General features: G+C 36.3%; 1 protein-coding gene across 1 annotated transcript in view; it reads right to left on the bottom strand.

Moving 5' to 3' along the window:
• Positions 1 to 26,485, bottom strand: part of LOC102595108 (uncharacterized) — a 29,902-nt gene extending 3,417 nt beyond the window's left edge. The window contains exons 1-3 of the mRNA XM_006347802.2: positions 26,219 to 26,485; positions 26,015 to 26,147; positions 9,914 to 10,017 (exon numbers count right to left, since the gene is read on the bottom strand). Coding sequence (XP_006347864.1) covers positions 9,914 to 10,017; positions 26,015 to 26,147; positions 26,219 to 26,259 — 278 coding nt within the window. The 5' untranslated portion in view covers positions 26,260 to 26,485. The remainder of the gene's footprint in view (positions 1 to 9,913; positions 10,018 to 26,014; positions 26,148 to 26,218) is intronic.
• Positions 26,486 to 27,335: the final 850 nt, after the last annotated feature.

Here is a 27,335-nt window from a genome sequence, read left to right as displayed (position 1 = left end):
ATCCAAAAAATGATGAATTGGAAACTTACATCCCACATAGGGTATTCTTTACAAGTTTCCTATAAAATCAACTAATTCTAGTATCTCCCCTATCAGATTTTATTTACACCAAAAAAACAAAAGGCCTATACAATTCATTCTAATTTTCTGTAAGTTAGTTTTTTGTCCATCAAAGCACCTAGAGTTCCTTTCTTTTCAAAGAGTCCACCATATGCATGTTGGGATAGTTCTTCACCAGAATTCTTTTCTTCCTCTGTTGCCAATACCTTTCCAACTGCTTAGGAGTTCCATTGTCGTGTTAGGTATCACCCACTTAACACCTAACAAACAAAACAAACATGTTCCATAGGCTCAGAGTTTCCTTTCAGTGAAGGAATAGATGATCATTGATTTCCTGTTCCTGCTCGCACATGACACATCTTGAGCAAATCTGCCAACCCCTTTTCCGTAAAGCCTCATGAGTTAGGCATGCCTTTCTACATACCAACCAAGTAAAACAAGCCATCTGTCTAGCTCTATATGTAGTGTGTTAAGATTCCAATAACATGATATCACTGTGAACACCTAGTTTACATCTAGGTTTGTCATGTCTCACAGATAGAGCTAGATGTGAGTTTAGAACTTCCAATAAATTGGCAACTTCTCCAATTCCCAAGTCATTTAATGCTCTTCTAAATAAGAGCTCCCAACCATGTTGGCTCCAAACTTGGGATACCTTCGCATTCCTCTGAAGACTTAAGGTATATAGGTGTGGAAAAGAGTTTCTAAGACTACCTTCTCCAATCCACACCTCATGAAAAAAGTGATTTTTTAAACCATTACCCACAGTGATTGAGATGCTATTGTTGAACTGGGGCCAGTCTTCTTATGGTTTTCCAGACACTACACCCAATGGTGCCCACAACTTCCTCAGTTGTCCATTAAGTAAGTAAACCATATTTCCCTGCTATAAATCTTCTCCAGATGGCTCCCTCTTCTAAGCAGAACCTCCAGAGCCATTTTTGTAAAAAGAGAAATGTTCTGCTTTCTGAGGTTCTTCAAACTAAGCCCCCCTTGCTGATTGTTGAGGGTCAATACATCCCATTTTTACCAGATTGTAACCTCTCTTCTCCTTGTTTCCTTGCCATAGAAAGGACCTCCTCACCCTGTTAAAAATATTTCTCAATGCTCTTTGGTATAGGGAAAAGGCTCATCATATATGTTGGGAGGCCATCCAGTACTAACTTGATGAGAGTCAATCTACCCCCTAATGATAGATATTGACTTTTCCACATGGACAATTTTTTCTCACACTTTTCCATCACCCCACTCCACACTTCCAATTCTTTATTTTTGGCCCCTAATGGCAACCCCAAATATTTAGTTGGTAAGGAGTCCACTTGACAACCCAAAATAGCAGCCAACTTTTGCAAATTCCCAACCTGGTTGATAGGGAAGATGTGGCTTTTCAACCAGTTTACATGAAGACCTGAGATTCCTTCAAAAATAGTTAGGATGGCTCTTAGATGTCTGATCTGATCTGACTTGACTCTGCTTCACAGAAAATTAAGGCATCATCTGCATATAACAGATGAGATACTTCAAGATCTTCCCTCTTCCTGACTGAGCACTTAAACCTTTCACCCATCTATTTGCATTTGCTATCCTACCTATGTGATTTAGACCTTCCATAGCTAGCAAGAATAAGAAAGGTGACATGGGGTCCCCTTGCCTAAGACCCCTGTGAGAATGAAAGGAATCTTTTGTGAGCTTCCATTTCATCCACCCTGCTCCAATACGACGCTTAACATAATTGTCAATCATTTCCTTGGATTAGTGACGCCAAATACTTGAAATTTCCTTTCTTATTCTTGGGAATGGCTTGTGTTTCAATCCTTACTTCCAAATCTACCACGTGAGTTACGTCACTAAACTTGCACTTCAAATATTTTGTCTTAGTCCTACTCAACTTGAATACTTTAGACTATAAGGTCCGTCTCTAAACCTCTAATGTATCGTTAACTTGATGGTGTGTCTAGTCAATCAACACTATGTCACCATGGCACCTCTCCTTGGATATGCCACATCAGTGCATCCAGCAAATAGAAATGGGTTAAGGGTCAATCCTTAGTGCAACCCCATCATGACTAGGAAGTGATCTGAGTCTCCTCCTACTATCTTCATTTGCATCTTGGCTCCATCATACATGTCCTTAGTTGCCCTAACATATGTTGTACGTATCCAAGGTCTGTCTCTCAACCTCTAACTTATCGTTAACTTCGTCGCATGTCTCGTCAATCAACACTATGTCATCTGCAAAGAGCATACACCATGGCACCTCTCCTTGGATATGCCACGTCAGTGCATCTAGCAAATAGAAATGTGTTGAGGGTCAATCCCTAGTGCAACCCCATCATGACTAGGAAGTGATCCGAGTCTCCTCCCACTATCTCAATTCGTGTCTTGGCTCCATCAAACATGTCCTTAGTTACCCTAATGTAAGATATTGGTATACCTTTAGACTCCAAACGCCACCACGAAGCCTCCTAGGAACATTTTCATAAGCATAACCAAGAAGTGTTCCGAGTCTCCTCCCACTATCCTTATTTGCGTCTTGGCTCCATCACAGAGTCCGGAGCCAAAATGGCAATAAAATTGAGTATAAAACCAAAAGGGCAACATTTGGATGTAGTTGTTGATGGTGTTAAATTCTATGTATAAGCAGAATGAGTCTTAAAAGAAAATTAATATTCCTTCTTCATTATTTATTCAATCATTTTGTTATTGTGTTAATTTTTTTTTCTATTTTCACTATTTATATGTAAATAAAAATGCAAGTGATGTGGTCATCAGGAAAAAGGAAAGACAAGAGAGAGAAAATGCTCCCAGGCACGATTTTCGAAGACAGCCTAGTCTGAACTAAAATCGATTTGGGGACTTATTCTCCGGCACATATGGCAGGAATCACATCATCAGGGGTCAACAGCATTTACTACAATGCAAGGTTTAAATCATACGAAATCACTAGATGTAAAGATGGTACAGATTCGTGGTACGAATGGACTGAGAGTAGCAGAAACTTAGTGAGAAGGGTGAAGATTAGCATTAAAGTTTTGCGGTGGTTGGTATCAATATTTATTGAGGCGTCCAAGGTACAAGGGAAAGTTTTTAGGAGATGGAAGCTCAAGGAACACTTTGCAGAGTTTTACTGCTCTCTTAAATACAACGAGAATGGCAGATTTGTCAGTTTTATTGCTATCCAAGGTCAGAACAAGTCTATAATTATTACACCGGAAGCTTCATACATGGGGGGATGGAGTAATATCGTCCACAAAATAGCCAAGTTCATCTATGAACCCAACTTGCAACCAAAACCCCAAGTTAACATGGGCAAACAATCGAACACATCTTATAGGGAGGCAGTCCAAAGCAGCAGGTGGATGACGGATTCCATGAAGAGAGCGAAGTTACATGTGAAGGAGGCTCACATAGAAGTCACAAGCGGAGCACCGCTGGCAGAAACAGATCTTCTCAATAGATGCATCGTTGGAAGATTCCAGGACACTTCACAGACCCCAGCTTTAAACAACGTAAGAAGATGTGCCTGCAACACTTGGAAGTCAGCAATAGGAGTCAATGTTTTTGCCATGAATGACGGCCAATTTCTGTTTGAACTCCCATCAAGAGTAGCAGCAGAACATGTCATGTCGGGGGTATGGGTATGGAAGAAGATGAACCTAAGCTTGTACTGGTGGAAGCCAACCACTGGATGCTGGCCAGATGAAGTAAAAAGAGATTGGGTCTGGATAAGAGTCATGGGATTACCTTCGAGCTTATGGTCATCGAGTATCTTCAAACAAATCGGCGACCAATGCGGTGGATTTATCGAAACAGAGGAAGAAACAAAGCTCAAAAATCACCTTCACTAGACTCGTATAAAAGTGAAGGATGACGGGGAAAAGGTTCCGAGGGAGGTGAAGATTTCCAGCGACGGCTACGCCTACAAAGTTCCGATCTGGTGCGAGGCACCGGTGACCGTCAGAAAAGTGGAGACAAGGAGAGAGAATGAAGACAGAGAACCGCTGGGTAAAGAAGTTTCAAGATCTAGTACGATGGAGAAACCAACAGTTTATACACCACAGCACGTGGGCACGCATTGACAGCTGGAGAAATTTTGAATTGGGAGTCACGTGACCAGGCACGTGACCGCAGCTGGAAAGGGAAAGGGCAACTTCATGCAGTAGCAGGCCAAATAAGCGAGAGAAGAAATCAGGGCCCAAAAAAAGCTTTAGGCCAAACAAGGTTTAAACAAAAAGAAAGCAGTCAAGAATCCCAAAGACTAGACTTAGTAAGTGTTGAAATAATGGCAAATCTTTCTCAAACAAAGACGCAGAATAGATTCAAAAATCTGGACAACCTGGAGGTGGAGGAGAAAAATTTCATGCCTCGCGAACAAGAGGAGCCAATACAGGAGGAGGGGGAGAACACAGTCACCGTAGCGAAAGCTACAAACATGGGAAAACAAATAATGGCCGTATCACAACTGAATGGGCAGAATGATAGCAATACGGAGAACACAGAGAATGATGTACCGCTGATGATTCATTTCCATTAGAAGACAATTTTAATTCAAAAAGTCCTCCACTTTGGATTAAGCAACACATACTCAAATTGAGCACTGAATTTGGGGTAGATTTTAGAGGATGTGAGGAGAAAGCAGAGGAGCTCTTTACGAAAATTGATAATAACAAGCAAGGGAACAAGGGGGGCAAGGGAGAAGTCACAACAAACAAAAAGAAAGGAGCAAACGAATTGAAAAACCTGGAACTGGATACAAAGTTCATGAGCTTTGGCACTAGAAGTAGAGGGGGATACCTAGCAATAGAACAATAATGAAGCTAAACATAGTGTCATGGAATATAGGGGGATGAACTGTGCTAGAAAGAGGGAAGTGATCAAATATTATGAAGAACTGGAAGGCAGATGTAGTCTGTTTCCAAGAAACAAAGGTGGAAGGGGAAATTGAAAATATTGTGAAGGAAGTATGGGGGAATAAATGGGTGAATTATGCACAGTTAGAAGCCAGTGGAACCAGGGGAAGCATCGTTATTATGTGGGACAAAAGGGAGTGGGAAGGAGAAATTAGCAGTGTAGGGATGTACTATGTCACCTGTAGCTGGCACCTCACAGGTGTCTATGCTCCAAATGATAGAGTGGAAAGGGAAGAGACTTGGTGGGAAATTGGTGCTGCCAGGGGGTTGATTGCAGGACCTTGGGTCCTATGTGGGGATTTCAACACTGTGAGGTACCCATCGGAGAAGAAAAATTGCAACAGAATCAACAAAGGAATGACAAATTTCTCAGATTTCATAGAAGACATGGAGTTAGTTGATCCTGAATTATCTGGGGGGAAATACACCTGGAAGAAAGGAGACAGGCATACAACAGCAGCCAGACTAGACAGAATTTTGTTCTTGGAAGAGTGGGAAGCAAATTTTAGAAATATAATGCAGCACATACTTCACAGAGTGACATCAGATCACTCTTCCATAATGTTACAATGCGGTGCTTGGGAAAACACAAAGTCATCCTTTAAATTTGAGAACTGGTGGTTGGACATAGAGGGTTTCAATGACAAAATTAAAGGATGGTGGAACTCCTTCAGTTTCATAGGGAAACCTGACTATGTCTTGGTTGCAAAGCTCAAAGCACTAAAAGAAAAGCTGAAAGAATGGAGCAAAACTGCACAAGGGAACTTGGGAACACAAACAAAATGTCTTGAAACAGCTAGCTGAATTAGAGGAGATACAGGAAAACAGACTCCTGAGGCCAGAAGAGATAACCTCTAAAACAGCATTAATCAGTGAGTTTGAAGACATAGCTAAAAGGGAGGAAATAGCTTGGAGGCAAAGATCTAGGGCAGTGTGGCTAGAGCAGGGGGATAGAAACACTAATTTCTTCCACAGAACTGCAAATGCACACATGAGAATGAATACAATCTCAAAGCTGAAAGTGAGGGGAGAAAGTTTGACTGAACCAGAGGAGATATAGAAGGAGATAGTAACTTATTATGAGGAACTATACTATGAGCCAGAACAATGGAGACCCTACCTAGAGATGAGAAACTATCCTATGATTCATGAAGAAGAAAACAAATTACTCTTGGCACCTTTTGAGCAGCAGGAAATTCTAGAGAGCATAAAAGCATGTGTAGGGGACAAAGCACCAGGGCCAGATGGTTACTCCATGGCTTTCTTCAGCCAATGTTGGGACATCATTAAACCTGATCTGGTGGCTACAGTGCAGCAGTTTCATAAGGCAGAGAGGTTTGAGAAGAGTATTAATGCCACCTTTGTGGCTTTAATTCCTGAGAAAGTGGGAGCTGAGGAACTGACAGATTTTAGACCTATTAGTCTAATAGGTGGAGTTTACAAGATCATTGCTAAACTGCTGGCAGAAAGGTTAAAGAAGGTGCTACACAAGCTTGTAGACAGCCAACAAATGGCATTCATAAAAGGTAGACAAATAATGGATGCAGTGTTGATTGCAAATGAATGTGTTGAGTCTAGACAGAGAAGCAAGTGCCCTGGAATTCTATGCAAGCTTGATATACAGAAGGCCTATGATCATTTAAACTGGAATTTCTTACTACTTATGATGCAAAGGATGGGTTTTGGAGCCAAATGGATTAGATGGGTGAAATTCTGCATAAGCACAGTCAAGTTTTCTATTTTAGTTAATAGAACTCCAAGTGGTTTCTTTTCATCCCAAAAGGGACTGAGACAAGGTGACCCCCTGTCACCCTTTTTATTCATCTTAGCCATGGAAGGTTTGAGTAACCTAATTCACACAGCAAAGAGGAAGGGTTGGGTAAGGGGCTTTAGGGTGGACAGCAGTGCACAAAATGGCTTGGAGATTACACATCTGCAATATGCAGATGATACCCTTATTTTTTGTGAAGCAATGACAGAGCAAATGTTGATCCTAAGAGTAATATTCATCATCTTTGAAGCAGTCTCTGGATTACATATCAATTGGGGGAAGAATCTGTGTTCCCAGCATCAAACAAGGTCATACAGAGGATAGATGCTTTGAGAAGAAATTTTTTTTGGCAGGGAAATCAAGATAAAAAGAAGTTTGATCTAGTCAAGTGGGAAGAGGTCATAAAAAATAAGAAAGAGGGGGGACTGGGGATCAGGAACATGAAGAAACAAAACAAAAGCCTAATGTTAAAATGGCTTTGGAAGTTTATGACAGGAGAGAATATGCTATGGAGAGAGGTGATCAGGGCAAAATATGAAATGGAGAATAGGTGGATGACAAAGATAGTAACTACACCATAATGGATGTGGTATCTGGAGATCAATAAGAAATCTTTGGCCTTTGTTTCTTTCTAGAATCAGATTCCAGGTGGGTAATAGAATGAAGGTGTCATTTTGGGAGGACAGATGGATAGCCCAAAGAACCCTGAAACAATTATTCCCAGACTTATATACACTAAGCTTCCAACAAAATGCAACTGTGGCTGAAATGTGGACAGGACAGGGGTGGAACTTACATCTTAGGAGGAATCTAAATGATTGGAAGATGGGGAACATAGTGGCCTTCCATGATACAATGGCACAATTTAGTAATCTGACTAGGGAAGAAGACAAGGTTGTGTGGAAGATTGGCAGCAAAGGGGTTTTCAGTGTCAAATCAGCTTACAAAGATCTTAATCACTGAAGTTCAAATGATAGGATGGAGCTCTGGCCATGGAAGATGATATGGAGACCTAAAATCCCATACAAGGTAAACTGTTTCACATGGTTACTAGCAAAGGAAGTAGTGCTGACACAAGAAAATATAAAGAAGAGGAAGTTCCAACTATGCTCAAGATGCTATTTGTGTGAGGAACAGGCAGAGACAGTCAACCATCTCTTTTTGCATTGCAAATGGACAAATCAATTATGGAGAATATTCAGCAACCTTAGGAAGATCACTTGGGTGAAACCAAGAAACATAGTACAACTCCTAAATTGTTGGATCAATATTGGCAATACTACAATTAAGGAGGAGAGATGGAGGATTGTCTCAGCTTGTATATGGTGGACAGTGTGGAAAGAAAGGAATAAAAGATGTTTTGAGGGCAAGAAGAACAATTTGCAGAATTTCAAGATGAATTGTATAGCTCTTTATTATTTTTTGTGTAAACAGAAAGTCTTAGTACAGGCAGAAAAACTTTTTGATGTTTTAGACTATTTGTGACAAAAAGCACAGATGGAGTCAGTCTAGTTTGTAATACTTTTGGAAGGGAGGCTACTTTGATGTAGTATACCTGTGGATAAATAGAAGAAAAAGTTACCATTCTCAAAAAAGGTGATGTGGTCAAGTTTAATAATTTTTTATATAAGTTGATAATATTGAGGACAAAATATAGGGACATGAAAAAAAATATATAAAGGACAAAAAGAATATTTTATCTTTTTTATGTCAACAAAAAGAAGACGCAGTTTAGGGTTGTGTATCGTTTGGTTCGGTCTGATTTTGAAGTTTATCGGTTTGGCTTATTGGTTATCGGTTTGTAGACATGTTAAGCCATTATAGAGTCATTAAGATATTGGCTTATCGGTTACAAGTTTATCGATTATTGATCGTTATCAGTTCGGTTATTAGTTTAACCATTAGGATTTGACTCAAAAAAATCATTGAAAATCATTTACTTCACCAAACGAGTTCAAATTGGTATATAAATGATGAAGAAACCAACATGGACTTTACCTTGTTTATAAGTGATTTTCAATGATTTTTTTTTTGTGTCAAATCCTAACGTTCAAACCAATAACCAAACTAATAACGATCAATAATTGATAAACCAATAACCGATAAGCTAATATCTTAATGGTTTTATAATGGTTTAGCATGTCTACAAACCGATAACCAATAAGTCAAATCGATAAACTTCAAAATCAGACCGAACCGAACGATACACAACCCTAAACTGCCTGTTCTTTTTGTTGACATAAAAAAGATAAAAATTTCTTTTTGTCCTTCATATTTTTTTCATGTCCCTATATTTTGTCCTCAATATTACCAAATTATATAAAAAACTATTAAACTTGACCACATCACTTGCATTTTAATTTACATATAAAAAGTGAAAATAGAAAAAAAAAATAAACACAAAAACACAACAACAAAACAATTGAATAAATATGAAGAAGGGATATTAATTTTTTTTAAAGCCAGAGATGTTTTTTTTAGAAGGGAAGGCTCATGTCGGAATGAGCCTTGTAAGATACATTATGACATGAGTCTTACAAGCCTCATTCTGACATGAGCCTTATACATAGAATTTAACATTGTCAACGGCTCCATCCAAATGTTGCCCTTTTGGTTTCATACTCAATTTTGTTGCCCTTTTGAAAATTTTGCTCAATTTTTTTGCCCTTTTGGCTCCAGACTCCTCCATCATACATATCCTTAGTTGCCCTAATGTAGGTTATAGGTACACCTTCAGTCTCCAAACCCCCCTAGGAACTTTGTCATAAGCTTTTTCTTGGCAAATGAAACACCATATATAAATCCCTCTTCCTCTCTCCCTATAATGCTCTAGCAATCTCCTTACGAGACATATGGCTTCTGTAATAGAACTGCCAAGTCCTTCAGCATTATGTTCCATCATGACTTATGTAAAGACTCATGTGCGACATGCTTAATTGAAGCCTTAAAGTAGCTTCATTAAAATTTAGTTAGATCTCTCATGCTATCCTATTTAAAAGAATTACTGGTATGAGGTATCTGTTACAAAACAGATATTCCCAAGTTGAAAATTGTTGTTAACCAGTTTTCTTTTTTAATAAATAATTCTGTAACTACCTATTGAGATTAAATTTGCATAGAATAAAATTAATGATATCAGGTGTAGAAGGTCCGAAGACAAACACTTGTGTACCTTAGTTTCTGCATGTTGGAGAGCTGCTTCACAATATATTCACAAGATTGTTCCACAAAGTCATAGCAGGACAAGAGGTTCTGCCCAAGCAAAAATTCTTCAGTCTGCATCACCTCGTCAGAAATCATCAAACCACAATTAGATTCTAACTTTTCAGAATATAAAAGAGTGTAAAAGAAATGAAAGAATGCATTAAGCCTTCTTTTAGCATTGATTAATTAATCAAGCTCAAATGCAAGAAGTTTCAGTTCACTATAACTGTTGTAGTTGTCTCTAGAACTTCAGCTTATTTTCAGAATGCTTAGCTGGTGCACAGGTGTCTACAAAAACTTAAGCTAGAAGAGGTAACGTAGGGCTGAAAAGACCAAGGAAGTGCACACCAAAATATATTGATATTTTTTTTGGTTGTTTCTCTTTCCTAGTTTGTTTAAAATTCTGCTAGCTATTTCTAAGTTTAGTTCCTTACTTTCAGTAAGCAGTAAATCAGTTTAGCAGACTTAGCAGTACTTCACAGTATTTTAGTCAAGCTGTGATGTATACATATAGTCCCTGATGATCAATAAAATTATATCTTTCAAGTCACTTTACTTGTTTTCTTTGCTGTCAAAATCCTACCATTGCCATCAGAGCCTTTTTGTTCTCAAGGGACTTGTGAGAGCTTGAGAGTGTTTGACTAAGTGAAACCCAAACACTTAAACAGACCATCCATAAAATCAGCTTTTAGAATTATGGAAGGTGACTATTTTTTTCATCAACTGCTCCACCAGTTTTTGATGGAGAAAAACTATCAAGTTTTGGAGGTTTGGGCTATTAGGATGGAAACCTACATGGATGCATGTGATCACTAGGAGCGGTAGAGGAGGATTATGGAGTTCCGCCTTTACCAGGCAATCCTACCATAGCTCATATCAAAACTGATAAAGAGAAGAAGACCAGGAAGTAGAAGGCGAAGGCGTGTCTCTATGTTGCAGTATCGCCTACAATTGTTTCCCAGAATCATGACTCTTAGTTTGGCTAAGCCAGTATGGGACTTTATGGGGGAAAAAATATCATGGAGATGAAAGAATTTGAGGTGTGAAGGTCTTAAACCTGGTGAGCGAATTTGAAATGCAAAAAATGAAGGAATTTGAGACAGTTAATGTGTACTCATATAGACTTATCAATCTAGCAAATAAGCTAAAGTTACTTTGTTCGAATTTTTGACAAAAGAACTGTGAAGAAAATTCTTGTTACTTTACCTAAAAAGTTTGAAGCAACAATTCATTGGAAAATACATAAAACATTACTTTGGCAGAACTTTCAACTTTTTGCAAGCACAAGAACAAAGAAGAATGATGAGGAATGAGGCAGTTGTTGAAGGAGCTTTACAAGCAAGGTAAAATTCAATTCGGGAGGCAAAGCCAAGATGCAGAAGTTCAAGAAGAGATATGCTACAGCAACAAAAGTTTCTGCAATTGATAGCAATTCTAGCAATGACAAAGGTGGAAAATATCCACCTTGCCAGCATTGTGGGAAGAGAAATCATCTAGACTTAAAGTTTTGACCTGATATGAGATGCAGAAAGTGTCATAACACAACACTTAAATGAAGCACAAATTGCATACCAACAAGAAGAAGAGCAATTGTTTGTTGCTACTTGTTTTGCAAGTAAGAGTTCAAGTGAAAGCTGGTTAATTGATAGCGTTTGTACAAGTCATATGACTCATGATATAGGGAGTTAGATAGATCTGAAATCTCTAAAGTTAGAATTGGTAATAGTGATTATCATCTTGCCAAAGGGAAAGGCACAGTAACTATTGAAAGCTCCATAGGTACAAAGTTAATTTCAAATGTACTCTTTGTTTCTAAACTTTATTTTGTTAAACGCAGGGTAATTTTTGGAGAATGGTTTCAAGCTTATTTTTTAAGACAAGTGTGTGATCTTTGATCTAAAATGGTGAAGAAATCTGTTAAGTTAAAATGAGAGGAAAAAGTTTTCCTACGATCCAATGGAGGAAAAGATGGATCCAAAAAGTTTTTTCTTTGGCTTCGTGGTTTACTTGCAAAAGATAGAAGTTGGATTACCTCAATCTAGTCTTACTGCTCTCCACGCTGACAAACAAGTTCCATTCAGATTGCTGCCGATCCGGTTTATCATAAAAGAACCAAACATATTGAAGTGGACTATCATTTTATTAGAGAAGTTGTAAATAAAAGAGCTTATGCACTCCACTCGCTGTCTACTGAACGAGCGAGCGAAGCTCTCAATTTAGTGACTTCCCTCAACCTTCTCTTTCATTTCCGCTTAAGCTTCCCCAGTTTGTGGGATTAATTGATTGGATACCCGAGACCCATAATATTTCCTAGGAACAACTTCTACGACGATAGGCATAAAGGCATGATTAGTTCCACAAATCTCACTGCAGTGACCATAGTAATAGGGCTCCTTTTGCTGTCCCCAAAGCTTCTTTCTTTTTCTTATTCCCATTTCTCTTTTTATTTCCTATAGATTTTATTCTCTTTATTTTGGCAAAATTCTCAATAGCTATTTTCCTTTCTTTAAATCTTCTTTTTTGGGATTTAATACATTTGTAATCGAAAATCTAACCTTATTTCCAAATTTATTTTTATACATTTCTAACAAATTTTGTAACTCGTAAAATTAGTACTTCTCCATATGTATCCCGTGATTTTCAAGTAGCTGATGTGTTTACAAAATCAATGGCATGATAGCATCATCGGTTTCTAGGCAAATTGATGTTTTTGATTCATCAACATCAATTTGAGGAGGATGTAGCGACAAGATATTCTAAATAGGGTAAACTAAAAATAGAGATATTTTATATTTACTAGTTTTGATGCACGTGCAAACAATGTAGTATACTATTTTTTTAAATAATGTCAATATTATTAAACCAAAAATTTAAGTAAACGATTATAGATAAAATAATAATGTATAAGTTTCTCTAAATAATGGATGTAAACTTTCTTATGAGTACTAATTGTGTGCATACTGAAAGTTGTCAAATCAATATCCCAAAACATTTATATTTATTTATAATATATAAAGTTTAGATATAGATAAAGTGATGTGGCACCTCTCAATGTCCTCCAATTACATTTATCTTTTTTTCCTTTTTTGACTTTTTTCTCCTTTTAAAATCAATTGTGATGTGTAAGAATAAAAACACACTCTTAAATCTCTTAAATATACCTTCTCTTCCCCTATAATTCATTGTTTAGTTATTGTTGTATTGTTGGAGTTCCTGCTATTAATATAATATAAATATAAATATGTAAATAAATATAATATGAAATAGAGAATATGTACTATTGGGTGTTTTTTTAAGAAGAAAAAGAAGAATAGTAACCCTTCAAAAAAGTCACAACTCATCGAAAAAGTCATATTCTTTGGAAAAGTCTCAACCCTTCGAAAAAGTCACAATTCTTCAATGTGAAAGGGTGACTGCTTTTAAATTTTAATATAATATAACATAACAAATAAATAAATATAATATAATCTAAAGTATAGAAGATATACTCAATTGGGCATTTTAAGAAGGAGAATCGAAAACTTATAAAATTTGTAGTTTAAAAACGAGAGGAGGGAAACCTTCTATTTATAGCCAACAAAAGGTACTATGAACAAGTGTTTATTACGCCTTATCAAAAAAAAAATCATAACCCTTCATAAAAGTTACAACCCTTTGGAAAGATCACAACTCATCGAAAAAAATCAAAATTCTTTGAAAAAGTTATAATCCTTTGGAAAAGTCACAATCCTTCAATGTGAAAAGGTATCTACTTTTAATATAATATATATATAATATAAATAAATAAATATAATATGAAATATAGAAGATGTACTAAATTGAGTGTTTTAAGAAGAATTGAAAACTTAGAAAATTTGTAGTTTTAAAATGTGAGAGAACCCCTCAAATTTATAACCAACAAAGGATAGTATGAAATGTGCTTAGTGTGCTTTATAAGAAAAGCCATAACTCTTTGGAAAAGTCACAACCCATCGAAAAAGTCACAACTCTTTGGAAAAATCACAACCTTTCGAAAAAGTCACAACTCTTTGAAAAAGTCCCAACCTTTCGAAAAAGTCACAACTCTTTAGAAAAGTCACAACTCTTTGGAAAAATCATAACCCTTCAAAAAAGTCTCAATCCTTCAATTTGAAAAGGTGTTTGTTTTTAACACAAATAAATAAATCTTCATTTAACCTTTTTATAAATGAAGGGAATACAAATCTCTCTTATATATATATATATAAGAGAATCTTAGACCCATCTATATGGCGCTCTCACAGATGAAGATTCTTATTTAACCCTTCTTAGAAGTCAACCTTACAAAAACATCACAACTTTTCATAAAAGTCACAACTTTTCACAAAAGTCACAACTTTTCACAAAAGTCACAGCTCTTCATTTTTCATTCACATCTTTTAAAACCCAACACTTAATTCTAAGGCACCAAAAGAAGAAAGAATAAACAAAGAAAATTGATTTCAATGGCAATGCGACACTACTATTCTTGCGCCTCTCAGTCTACAACTCATAATGTTGTTGGAATGATTGAATTCATAACATTTGGCTTTTTAGTAAGCGAAACTTATATTTCTGCCAGTATTATTTGTAGGTTTTTTTCTGCTATAGGGGAGTCAATTCAAATACATTAATTAAACTTCTTATGAAGTGTGTTTCATTCCTCAAAGTTTTCTTCCTCCTATTTCATGAAGCTTAATCTTTTATTGTAAGTCATAGTGATTCATGTTACTATTGCAATTTCTTTTTGCTATTTTGGTGACTTTTTTCAACTCTGTTAAAAATTTCAGCAAGGATGATTGAAAATTGATCTCGTCTTTCTTTCCTTTCTACAGGCTTCCTTCATATACTTTTTCAGAAAATTGTTTGTGGGTTGTGCTATATTTGATAGCACACAACAACAAATAGATAACTTATGTGGAACCAATGGTGAAGTTTGTTAAAAGAACCGAACAAATTGCTTTCTTGCTTGCCACAGTTAGTATATTATTTTGATTGTTTTATCTTAGGTACAAACACTTTGTATGCCATTACACTCTTGCTAGAATATTAGTATAGAGACAATTAGTCCACCTTTTTTATCGCAAGTTGACTAATTTGTCACATTTCTTTTTTTTTATGACAAGGAAAACCCGCAGTCGCTACCCTTCGGGTGCGCATAGGATAAAATTCCTCTCTTATTTTTGGGCATAATAAGAGATCAAGTTTTCTTGAAACTGACATATGCCCAAAATACACTGACAAAAACAATGTTTATCGGCAATAAATATGCACATTGACAAAGAGTGTTAGAGCCTTTACCGACATAAATTAATTGTCATTAGATTTAATGTCGCTATTGACTTTAGGGACATTTATAGAGAGTACTAATTGTCTCTGAAAATACATATTAGCGGCAATTAAGCTATTAATTATCGTTAAAGATCATTTTTGTTGTAGTGATAACTCTTTCTTTTGGCTTCTTTCAATTGACTTTGTGACCCTGTAAACTTGGATACTAGAAACTTGGATACAGCCCGATAGACTATCTTTTTGAAAAATATGTTAAGCAACACGACTTTTTCTTCTTGATTAGGTCGCCTTTATTATCATTTGTGGATATTTGTGAGTTTCAAGTTCTCACAAAATTATGCTGTGAGATTTTAATTTGTTATGTATCAAAATTTTGGTTTAGAATATCCAGTTGTGAACAGTTCCATTCAAATGCCACGTATTGCTTGGTTGATCATTGTATTAATTCTTTATAACTGCATACTATAACCATAACAATAACTATGGTTCAATTCCAAATAAGTTGGGGTTGGTGATATGAAATCTAAGCAATAGTAATGAATATTCTGAGACAATGAGGAAAAATCTTTATGATATTAACAATTTTAGGGTCATTTTTTACACATACAAGATACGACATACTATAATATAAAAGAGATTGATAGAAGTTCATAAGAAAGGAGCCGAAGGTTCTCCATTTGATTTTAGTTAATTATGTTTTTGTATGGACGTGATACTCTACTTTACTTAGGAATGTTGTTGTTCGAGGCTTTATGGTCCCTTCTTTATAAAACAAAAGCACACGCAGAGAAAAGAAAGAGCAAGTGCAGCAGTTGAACAAGAAATTGAACAGAGAAGAACTTTATTTTGCTTGAACTGAAGGCTCTGTTCTTTTACAGCAGGCACTTAGAGTTATATATAAAATAAGCATTAACTTCTAACTCTTACAATAACTCTAACAAATAAGACTCCTAGCTTAATAAACAACTAACCTGATCATCATTCCTAAAATATAGGAACTGTTATTTGACTCAGTAAACTGCAGAAGTAAAACAGTAAAAGAAAGCTCTAAGATGCACTAATTTTTAACACTCCCTCTTAATGCATGCTTACGATCAACAACTCCAAGAGTAGCCCTAAAATATTCAAACTTAGGCTTTATCAAGGACTTAGTAAATATGTCTGCGACTTGCTCATTTGTAGAAATTCCTTTCAGAACAACTTCTTGCTCTAGCACTTTCTCTCGAATGTAGTGATGACAAACTTCTATGTGCTTCGTCTGACCATGAAAAATTGGATTCAATGCAAGCTTGATAGCACTTTCATTATCACATCTAATTTGAACAGCATAATCAACTTTGCACAACATCTCTCCTATTAATCTCTTTAACCACATACATTCTTGCACAGCCATAGTCGTGGCTACGTACTCAGCTTCAGTGCTAGATAATGTTACCACTGGTTGTTTCTTGCTGCACCAAGAAACCATAGCTAAACCAGTACTGAAACAATATCCTGAAATTGAATGTCTATCATTTGTATCTCCAGCCCAATCCGCGTCAGTAAATCCATCTAACATGAATTTCTCATGTCTTTTGTACATAAGACCATAATCTAGTGAGCCTTTCACATAACGAAAAATTTGCCTTGCTGCATCTAGATGTGAGCTTCTTGGACAATGCATGAACTGAGAAACAATTCCAACAGAATAAGCAATTTGTGGTCTTGTGATAGTTAAATAAATTATACCAACACGTTGCTGAAATTCTTTGGCATCTTTTAATGGCTTTCCTTCAACTTTCATCAACTTGAGATGTGGTTCCATTGGAGTTGCCTTTTCTTTCGACTCCCCCATACCAAAACGCTGCAACAGTTTCCTCTCATGTCTTTTGAGAAACAAAATATCCTTGATCTGTTTTTTCAATTTCCAGACCAAGAAAACAGCTCACTTCCCCCAAATTCTTCATTTCAAATCGAACTGAAAGATGATTTGTTAACATAGAAATTGCAACTTCATTATTTCCCGTAATGATCATGTCATCCACATATAACAAGACCATCATGTGCACATTTGATTCTGATTTAATAAATAAACTAGAATCTACATCAGAACTTTAAAGCCACAAAAAATAAAGTATTGGGAAACTTTACCATACCACGAACGTGGTGCTTGTTTAAGAGCATACAATGCTTTCTTTAATCGACAAACATGTTGAGGATACTGAAGAGAGATGTATCCTTTTGGCTGCTCCATAAACACTTCACGATCCAATTCTCCATAAAGAAAAGCGTTCTTTACGTCAAGCTACCACAACTTCCAATTCATAGATGCCGTAAGAGAAAAATTGGTTCTTACAGTTACCATTTTTGCAACTGGACTGAATGGTTCCTCATAATCCAGTCCATAACTTTGAGGAAAACCACGTGCAACAAGCCGAGCTTTGTATTTGTCGACAACCCCATCTGAGTTTTTCTTCAAACAATAAACCCATTTGCAAGTGATCAACTCACAATTCTCAAGCTTCGACACCAACTCCCACGTCTGATTTTTGTTCAAAGCATCAAGATCTTCTTGCATAGCTGCATTCTATTCGGGATGACCTTTGGCTTCTTCATAGCTTACTGGTTCATCCAATACTCCTGTAAAGAAGCAAGACGTATTTGAGCAGCAATTCAATTGTACCTCATAATCTTTGAAGTAACTTGGTTGTCTTTTCTCCCTTATTGACCTCCTTTCAGTTTGTCGTTCAACATCATCTGAATTTGAGCTTCCTTCATTATTTGGTTCCTGCAAGTTGCTCTCTGGAAGCTGCTCAAAATTCTCTTGATCACCATCAAGAATGGTTTCTTGATTGCTGGTTTTGTAGGCAGAATGGTATGATGATATTTCGTCAAACACAACATCTATGGAAGTGACTAGTTTCTTGGTTTCAGGATCCATACACCTCCACCCTTTCCTATATGAATCATAGCTAACAAAGACGCACTTTTTTGCTTTTGGATCAAGTTTGGTTCGGTTAGTTTTTGGAATATGAACATAACAAGTTGAACCAAATACCGAAAATGATTTACATTTGCCTTTTCATGATATAGAATTTCAAAAGGGGATCTTTCTTTACCTGGCCATGGAGGCAAACGATTTATCACGTGACACGCGCATTGAATAGCTACAGGCCAAAGCTGTAACACCTCAAAAACCAGACCTAGAAAAAGAATTGCATAAAACTTACCTGAGGAGTGAACCACGGCAGGGTTCACGGACCGTGACAGGGACCACGTCCGTTGACCTGCCCGTGGTAGGCAGTTGGACTCCACCAGACCCAGACATCAGACCACGGGACCCTTCACGGTCCGTGGTCTTGATGACGGGACGTGGGGGCGTCCGTAAAGATTAGGCAGTAGCCCCCCCCCTTAGCCAACCTCTAGACCCCACGCCTAAGTGAAGACCACGGACACCTTCACGGTCCGTGGTCCTTCACACAGCCTGTGGGAGGGTCCGTGAACCAAGCCCTCAGACCACCGGACCAAGTGAAGACCACGGGGGCCTTCACGGTTCGTGGTCCTTCACACGGTCCGTGGTGAAACCCGTGGACCGGACCCCCAGAACCTGAGGTCACTAGACTACAGACCACGACCAGCTTCACGGTCATTGGTCCCTTTCACAGTCCGTGAAAGTGGTCGTGGTCAGCCCGTCTGCAGAGTCAGGGGTATTTTGGTCTTTTCCTATTTCGTTGGACCCTTAAACTACGTCATTTTAACCCTAAACTACGTGGTTTTGGTTAGTTTTAGCCTAGAAACATAACTAGAACTTACCTAAGTCAAATCTTTCATCAAAACTTAGAAAATTAGAACGTAAAAAAAGAGAAAAGGTCGAGCAACCCTAGTTCAAGAATGCAGCAAGGTTTTCATCAGCCCCGAAATCAAAAGATTTCTCTGTGGAATTCGTCACCAGGTATGTGGGATTTCACTAGTGGGTTCCTTTCGCCCATTAGGTCCCTAGAATTCAGTTAGATTCTTGATTCCCTTATTATAACTAGACCTAGGGTTTCTAGAACTTCAGCAGATTATCAAGAATTAGTTATTTACATGTTCCAAATCAGATTATCATGTTATTACTTTGTTTCTTTGCATGAATTTCAGAACCCTAGCTACGTATTTCTTTAGTTCTTGAATTACACATGCTAGGTCAGATATTTCAGTATTTCAGATATACATGCCTCAGTTTTTGAATGTGTCATTATCAGTATATTAATGTGCATTCTCAGTTTGCATGTCAGTTTTGAGCTATCTAGTATATTACAGAAATTTAGTCATAATGTGTCAATCATTTAATCTATTGGGAGTAACATAATACTGAGATGGACTAGGGTCAGTCACCCATATAGTCCCAAAACTACGAGAATATATTTTCCAGAATCAGTGATTTGAGAAACTGAAACTAAGTTTCTCTTCAAGCCTGGAGCATGAAATACATCGTTCAACTTGAAAGCCCCTGTATCTCCAACATCAATCTTCAAGACTCCTTCATTAGCTACTGTCAATCTTCAAGACTCCTTCATTAGCTACTGGATATGTCGAGTTATCCGCTGTAACAACTACTCGTTCTCTTTTGTGTTGACGCAACTCTAAAAGAAGAGAATCATTTCCGGTTACATGGTGTGAGCAACCAGAATCAAGGATCCATTCTTGTTTGTAGCTATAATTATTGTACAGAGCTTGAACAATTACAACATCATCGTTCCTCGTTCAGTAACCTCAATAGTGAAGCACTGCTCCCATTTGAGTTTCTCATTTCCATCATTTTCACTTGCAATATTTGCTTTTGAGAGCTTCACTCTACAATATTTCTTGATGTGTCCAATTTTACCGCATCTATAGCACTTCCTATTATCAAAGTTGCCACCAGTAGCTTTTTCACCATTTGATTCTTTTTCATTGTTCCTGCTTTCAAATGATGTATTTTTCTTTTTATTCTTATCCCTTGAAAGAGAGTTGCATCTGGTTCAAGGCTTCTTGCCATTTGCTTTGCCAATGCCTCTTAGTTGGAAAGCAAATTTTCAAATTCTTCAACAGAAGGTTGCTTTGTCCAGCCCTGAATGGAGGTCACGAACGGATTATACTCCTTCAATCCTCAAATAAGAAATCGTCGCAATCTTGCTTCATCTTCTCATCAGGATCTAATTCTGAAATTTCAGCACAAATAGCTTTAACTCGCAAGAAATATTCAGAAATAAACATGACTCCCTCTGTTAGGATTGTCAATTCATTTTCCAGCAGTTGCACCCTAGCGGTGTTCTTTTTAGTAAACAATCTCTCAAGCATTTCCCAGACTTCTTTTGGTGAACTAACATCACGTACATGATCGATGCTCTTTTCCAATTGATGTTCTCAAAGCAAAGAGTGCTTTACCACATTTGATCTTCCATTTTCTCCGTGGTTCTGAAATTTCCAGAGTATTTGCTGGAATTTCTACCTCAGCACCAGCAATAAGATCCCACAAGTCTTGACCTTGAAGGTAAGTGATGTGAGGCCAAAATATATATTTTTAATCATTATTTGTCACACATTGATTATTTATATCTGTCCTTTTTGAGCATGGATTTTATGAATTGTGCTAAATAGTGTAATTTATTTGTAGGAGTAAATTGGTGTAAAGTTGAAGAACTTTGGAGCTAAAACGAATTAAAGATGAAAGGTTGAAGAAGGAAATCAAGCAGACAGCTTAATAGATTAAACTTTATAAAATAATATATATTTTGGTGGAAGTAGAATTGGAATTGGAATTGAAAATTCCACATGGCATCATATGAAGAACGAAGATGGGCTGGAAACTCGGCAGAGCACTGTCTACGCATACAGGAATTTTTATTCCGCTTGGATTTAGATTCCTAATTTGTTTTGGACTCAGTTATTTTATTTGGGGTTTACTACATCTATAAATAGTCCATATAAATAATTATTCGAGGCAATCAATTAGAGGAAGAGATCAATCATAGGGCATCAAGTAAAAAGTTCAATACTTTTTAGGGTTCTTTTCTTAGAGATTAGTGGCTAAACGCCCTAGTTCTGGGGCTGTAGCTACGAATTGATTGTTGATTATTTAAGGTTTTTGAATTAATTCTCGGTTGTCATTATAAGTTACTTCTATATTCTTGTTTTAGTATCTTATGCTTGATCACCATAAGATAAATATATTGTCTAATCTTAAAATCGGGAGAGGAGAGGTTAGATAGACCTGAGAATATAGAGAGCTCGGTCCACCCATTAGATTGAGGTGATTAGTGTTCAGGAGTGACGCCCGGACGAACACCTTGCTTGGTTACGAAATAGGATGAAATATAAATGCTCGTCAGTTAGTCTATTTATCCCCGCTCAACGATGTAGTTAGATAGCTAACTGGAGTAGGCGACGAGAGGTGTATAGCCCGACTCATATAATTAACCCTATAAACCAGTAACTTGAACTAACTAAAATTAGTTCTAAGCCAAGAATATGATGCATGAGATTCATTACATGCTACAGCCCTGGAATTTTCCAACCATTGTAAGTAATTTTATTATTTTGTTCTTGCATTCTTTTAGTTTGACACTCTTAAATAAATAATTAGACTAGTATAATTTAGTAAATAGTTAATTGACAAGTCCCTTGTGTTTGATAATCTGGTTCTTTTAAGAGCCGCTATATTACTTGCGCGACCACGTACACTTGCGTGTATATTGGGGAGCAACAATGCTACAGCCCTGGAATTTTCCAACCATTGTAAGTAATTTTATTATTTTGTTCTTGCATTCTTTTAGTTTGACACTCTTAAATAAATAATTAGACTAGTATAATTTAGTAAATAGTTAATTGACAAGTCCCTTGTGTTTGATAATCTGGTTCTTTTAAGAGCCGCTATATTACTTGCGCGACCACGTACACTTGCGTGTGCAATTAGGAGCAACAGTAAGCCTCCATACACATTCTCCAGTAGCTGTAGTTTGTCCCTACAAACTTCTCAACACCAAACTATGCGTTTGAACTATTTCCCCCATTTGCTGACTCCATACTGCACAAACTTTTTCTCTGCAACTTTCAATCTCCTCCAACAAGACTGAACAAAATTGATAAACAAGAAGAAGGAAAGAACGTTTATGCCATTAAACTGGCTCTTGATACCATAAAATAAAAGCGCACACAGAGAAAAGAAAGAACAAGTGCAGCAGTTGAACAAGAAATTGAACAGAGAAGAACTTTATTTTGCTTGAACTGAAGGCTTTGTTCTTTTACAGGCACTTAGAGTTATATATAAAATAAGCGTTAACTTCTAACTCCTACAATAACTCTAACAAATAAGACTCCTAGCTTAATAAACAACTAACTTAATCATCATTCCTAAAATATAGCAATTGTTATTTGACTCAGTAAACTGCAGAAGTAAAATAGTAAAAGAAAACTCTAAGATGCACTAATTTTTAACACTTTAACGGCTAATGTTGTTCTTTACAACTTCTTGAAATTTAGAAAGAAAGTTTGTCACTTCTGACCAACTATATTCATGGAGATTTTCTTAGACTTCTTTCTTATACTTAAAATCTCTCTATCATACTCTATGACTCATAATTTTTTGTGCAACAATAATGGAAATTAAAAAAATATAGTACTTTATGATTTTGGAGGAACGCTTTGCCTTAAGATAAAATATTCTTGAAAATGTAGTGTATGAACCGAAATACGAATATTATCGAATGATCATATGTAAGCTTAATAAAATAGTTCGATCTCGTGTGAAGCACAGGTAATTTACCTAGTATAATATAATATAAAATATAACATCTAAATGGAGTGTTTAAGTTGGGGGTATTAGAGTAATTTAACATTCAAGTTAGGGAGTTCATGTTTTTAAGGTAGTATAGAAAGATATAGAGATAGATAAATAGATAGATTATACAATATTGTGCAACATTAGCTATAGAATATTTGGTAGGATTTACATTAAGTGTAAAATAATTTGCTTCCTTTTATCTCTTATTTCTCTTGTGAATAAATACCGATGTAATTTGATGTATTGGATCAACGAATTAAGATAATCACTCTTCAATTTTTCGTGTTTTTTCTGCTTTTGACAGCTCATTGGTGTGAAGGGGGTTTATTGTACGAAATTGAATGTTGATGGTTCTATTAACGAGCGCAAGGCAAGACTTGTTATGAAAGGTTACTCACAACTTTTTGGAGTGTATTATTCAATAACTTTTGCTCCAGTTGCTAGACTCTATACTGTAAGGTTGTTACTAGCTATTGCTGCTCAAAAAGGTTGGAGAATCTTTCAGTTGGATGTCAAATCAATTTTTTAAAATGGTTTTCTACCAGAGCAAATTTATGAGGAGCAGCCTCAAGGTTTTTCTGTAAAGGGGCATGAAGATAAAGTGTATCCATTAAAGAAAGCCCTTTATGGCTTAAAACAAGCTCAAGGGCTTGGTAAAGTCAAACTGATGAGCATTTGCAAGCCTTGGGTTTTTTAAATAACTATGGTGTTCGTGCTAGCTTTTACACATCTCGATAAATTCCACGGAATACCTATCATCTCCAATCAACAACAAATACCAAGTAATTTTATCTAACAAGGCTAGAATAGATGGGGAAAAATCAACAAGCATTTTTTATGATTCAACTCATGGTTCTCAACCCACTTAACTGACCACTAGGACACACCATAGGGTTCTTGCAAGGCTTAGGACTTAAGAAAAGCATAAGTGAATCAACTCTATTTATCAACAAAAAGAAATTCTAATATAGTGATTATACCACTTTATGTTAATAATTTTCTTGTAATTGGAAACAACCTTGAAATGATAGACAAATTCAAGGTAGTGATGAAGAAAATGTTCGAAATGACAAACTTGGGAGAAATATCTTACTTTCTTGGAATGCAGATTCATCAAACTCAAACTAAAGCATTCATTTGCCAAAAAAGTATGCAAGGGGGATAATAAAGTAGATTAATGGAAGATTGCAAACCTATGAAAACTCCAATGAATCAGAAAGAGAGGTTTATTAAAGATGATGGTAGTGACAAGGTTGATGGAAGAGTATAGATAGGAGAAGAAGGCACAAGGCTTGAAATGTTACTCCTCTTGCTTTGATGTGGTCATGTGGGTCATTTGGAAATAGAGTAATAGGGGAGCTTTTGAAGGGGTTGAAATGAATTTTTGCTCGATTGAGGAGTAGTCTCCGATCCCTTATTTTCTTTCTAAGCACCCACGTAGTTCCTATGTCTATAGAGGGTTGGGTGTCGTTTGAGAGAACCATATTTTGTAGGTTTATCCTCCTTTTGGTAAATCACTTGTATACGACCAAGTTGACAGTGCTACTATCAATGAAACCTTTTACTTGATCAAAAAAAAAAAAAAAAGTTGATGAAGCAAGTTATAAAAGTATGACTGGGTGTGCATTATCTCACTACCACGAGACCTGACATTTTGCAAGCAATAAGAGCCCGTTTGAGCCCGTTTGGATTGGCTGGAAAAAAAAGCTTTTAAAAAGCAACTTTTTAAAGTCAAAATTAAATGTCTTTTAAGTTAAAAAATAAAAAGTAAGGAGAGTCCTACTTTTGGTTTTTAACTTATTTTAAATTATTTTTAACTTTGTCAAACACTCCCAAAAGCTAAAAATGACTTGAAAGTAGGTTTGACCAACTTTTAAGCCAAATCAAGCAGGCTCTAAGTGTCTTGTCCAGATTCTTAATTGTGCAAGTGAAATGCACATGAAAGCAGCCAAAAGAGTGATAAGTTATGTCAAGGGAACTGTGGACTAAGGTGCTATGTTTTGTAAAATTCTGAAGTTCAAGGTTATTTTGATAGTGAATAGTTGGGTTAGTTGATGACATGAAAAGTACTTCAGGTAATTATTTTAGCATTGGTTCGGGATGTTTTTCATGATGCTCAAAGAAGCAAGGCATCGTGGTACATACAGTCAACTGCAGAAGTTGAATTTATAGCTGCAATAGCAGCAGTTAATCAAGATCTTTGGCTAAGGAAGATCCTATAAGATCTTGATCTAGAGCAACAAGGAAGAACATACACATTTGTGGATGATAGGCAGCCATATCGATTTCTCATAATATAGCTTTTCATTTTAGTTTTCCTGGGAAAACAAAACATTCTAATATCATATTGTACTTTCTGAGGGAAGTGCAAGGAGGAGAGGTCAAATTGGTTTATTGCAAGTCAGAAGATCACATTGCAGATGTATTTACTAAGCCTTGGATTTCTGATAATGAGGATTGGACTATGCAGTTGTTGAGCCAGTAGGAGTGTTGCAGTTGTCTGTAGAACTGCAGCTTGTTTTCAGAAAATGCTTAGCTGGTGCCTAGGTGTCTACAAGACCAAAATTTATAATTAATCTAGAAGAGAGAGAGAACATACGGAAGAAAAGTAAATTGCTACTCCCTCTGTCCCATTTTATATGACTCACTTTCCTTTTTAGTCAGTCCCAAAAAGAATGACACATTTCCATATTAAGTAACAATTTAACTATGAAATGCCTATTTTACCCTTAATGAAATGATTTACAGCCACACAAATTTCTATCATTCATTTTGGACCACAAGTTTTAAAAGTCTTCCTTTCTTTCTTAAACTCCGTGCCGAGTCAAACTACCTCATATAAAATGGGACAGAGGGAGTATTTTTTTTTAGCTGTTTCTCTTTTTCCTAATTTATTTAAAATTATGTTAGTTATTTTAGTTCCTTATTTTCAGTAAGCAGTAAATCAGTTTAGCAATACTCATCAAATCAGAATTGGATTTGGATGGAAACACTCACCCTTCCATAAGCATTAATATCGAGTCCATTATCAAGCAATTTGGCAAGATCTTCCTTCAAAAACCTCTGTTTCGACTCAGCTCTCCGTCTCACCACCTCGATTCGCGTCCTTGTAGCCTTTACTAGCGATTTGCTTCATTCATCCCAAAACCAAAGTGAAAAATCACAAATCTCAAAAAATAAAAGAAAAAAAGCCATACATACCATTTGGAGCTGAAACCACGGGTTAGTATACCGTCAAGCATCTCCGATCTCACTTTTGAGCTTCAAGTATCTATTTGTGAAAACAGATCCGGACGCAGAGATTTTGGATTTGGGAGTTGTAGGGATTTTTTTTAACTCAAAATAATACACTTCAACCTCTCCTCTTCTCAACCTTTTGCTTTCTTCCCCCTTTCACTTCGAATTAGATGGACACAAATAGCTTACCAACGACTATCCAGCTTTGAACAACCCATATTATTATATCATTCAACTTTTGGCTTTGCACAAAAACACATTTAATTTAAAAGACTTAACCCATCGTGGCCCCCTAAAATTGACACCAACTTTCACTTAGACATTTTAACTAGACTTTATCATTTTAGACATCTTATGTCACTCTCTATTATGTCATTTTGACACGTTTTGCTTATTTAGCCTATTTTACTTATTTTTTTCTCTTCTTCTTTCTCATTTTCAGCTAGTACATCTTCTTACATTTTCTCTCTCAAAAACTTCCAGAAAATCCATCCAAGACTTCTTTCAAACCTTCTATTATCTGTGTTGGAAAAACATAATGTCAATATTATTGAACACAATACATACTTGACCTCACCGGTTGATGGCAAGATAAACTTTGCATATAAAAGACTTGAAACAGTACTGATTGTTCAGCAAAACAACTTTAAGAATGTAACCCATTTTCCTTAAAAGAATGGAGAATAAAATTAAGTATAAAAAAAAATCTACAATCTGATTTTAACATATTCACATCGCCATTATAACTTCTAAAATTTCATATTTACAATTCTAAACACTAAATTAAATAAAGAAATAGGAAGACAATGAAATCAAGTGGGTATTACGAAAAAGACCATGAAAATGGGGGAATATGGCGGAGAAGTATATAGGGTGGGTAGGGGTGTTCACGGTTTGGATAAAAACCGATTCAAACCGAAAAACCAAACCAAACCGATAAAATAAAACCGATTTTATTTGGGTTTGATTTGGTTTGGTTTTAGATTTTTGAAACCCGATAGTATTTGGTTTAGTTATGGTTTTATTCGAAAAAACCGAAGAAATAACCGAACCGAACCGATGAATTATATACATATATTTT

This window comes from Solanum tuberosum, unplaced genomic scaffold (assembly GCF_000226075.1).
Source record: "Solanum tuberosum cultivar DM 1-3 516 R44 unplaced genomic scaffold, SolTub_3.0 scf00094, whole genome shotgun sequence".
Classification (NCBI taxonomy): Eukaryota; Viridiplantae; Streptophyta; class Magnoliopsida; order Solanales; family Solanaceae; genus Solanum; species Solanum tuberosum.
This window is presented reverse-complemented; position numbering and strand designations above follow the sequence as displayed.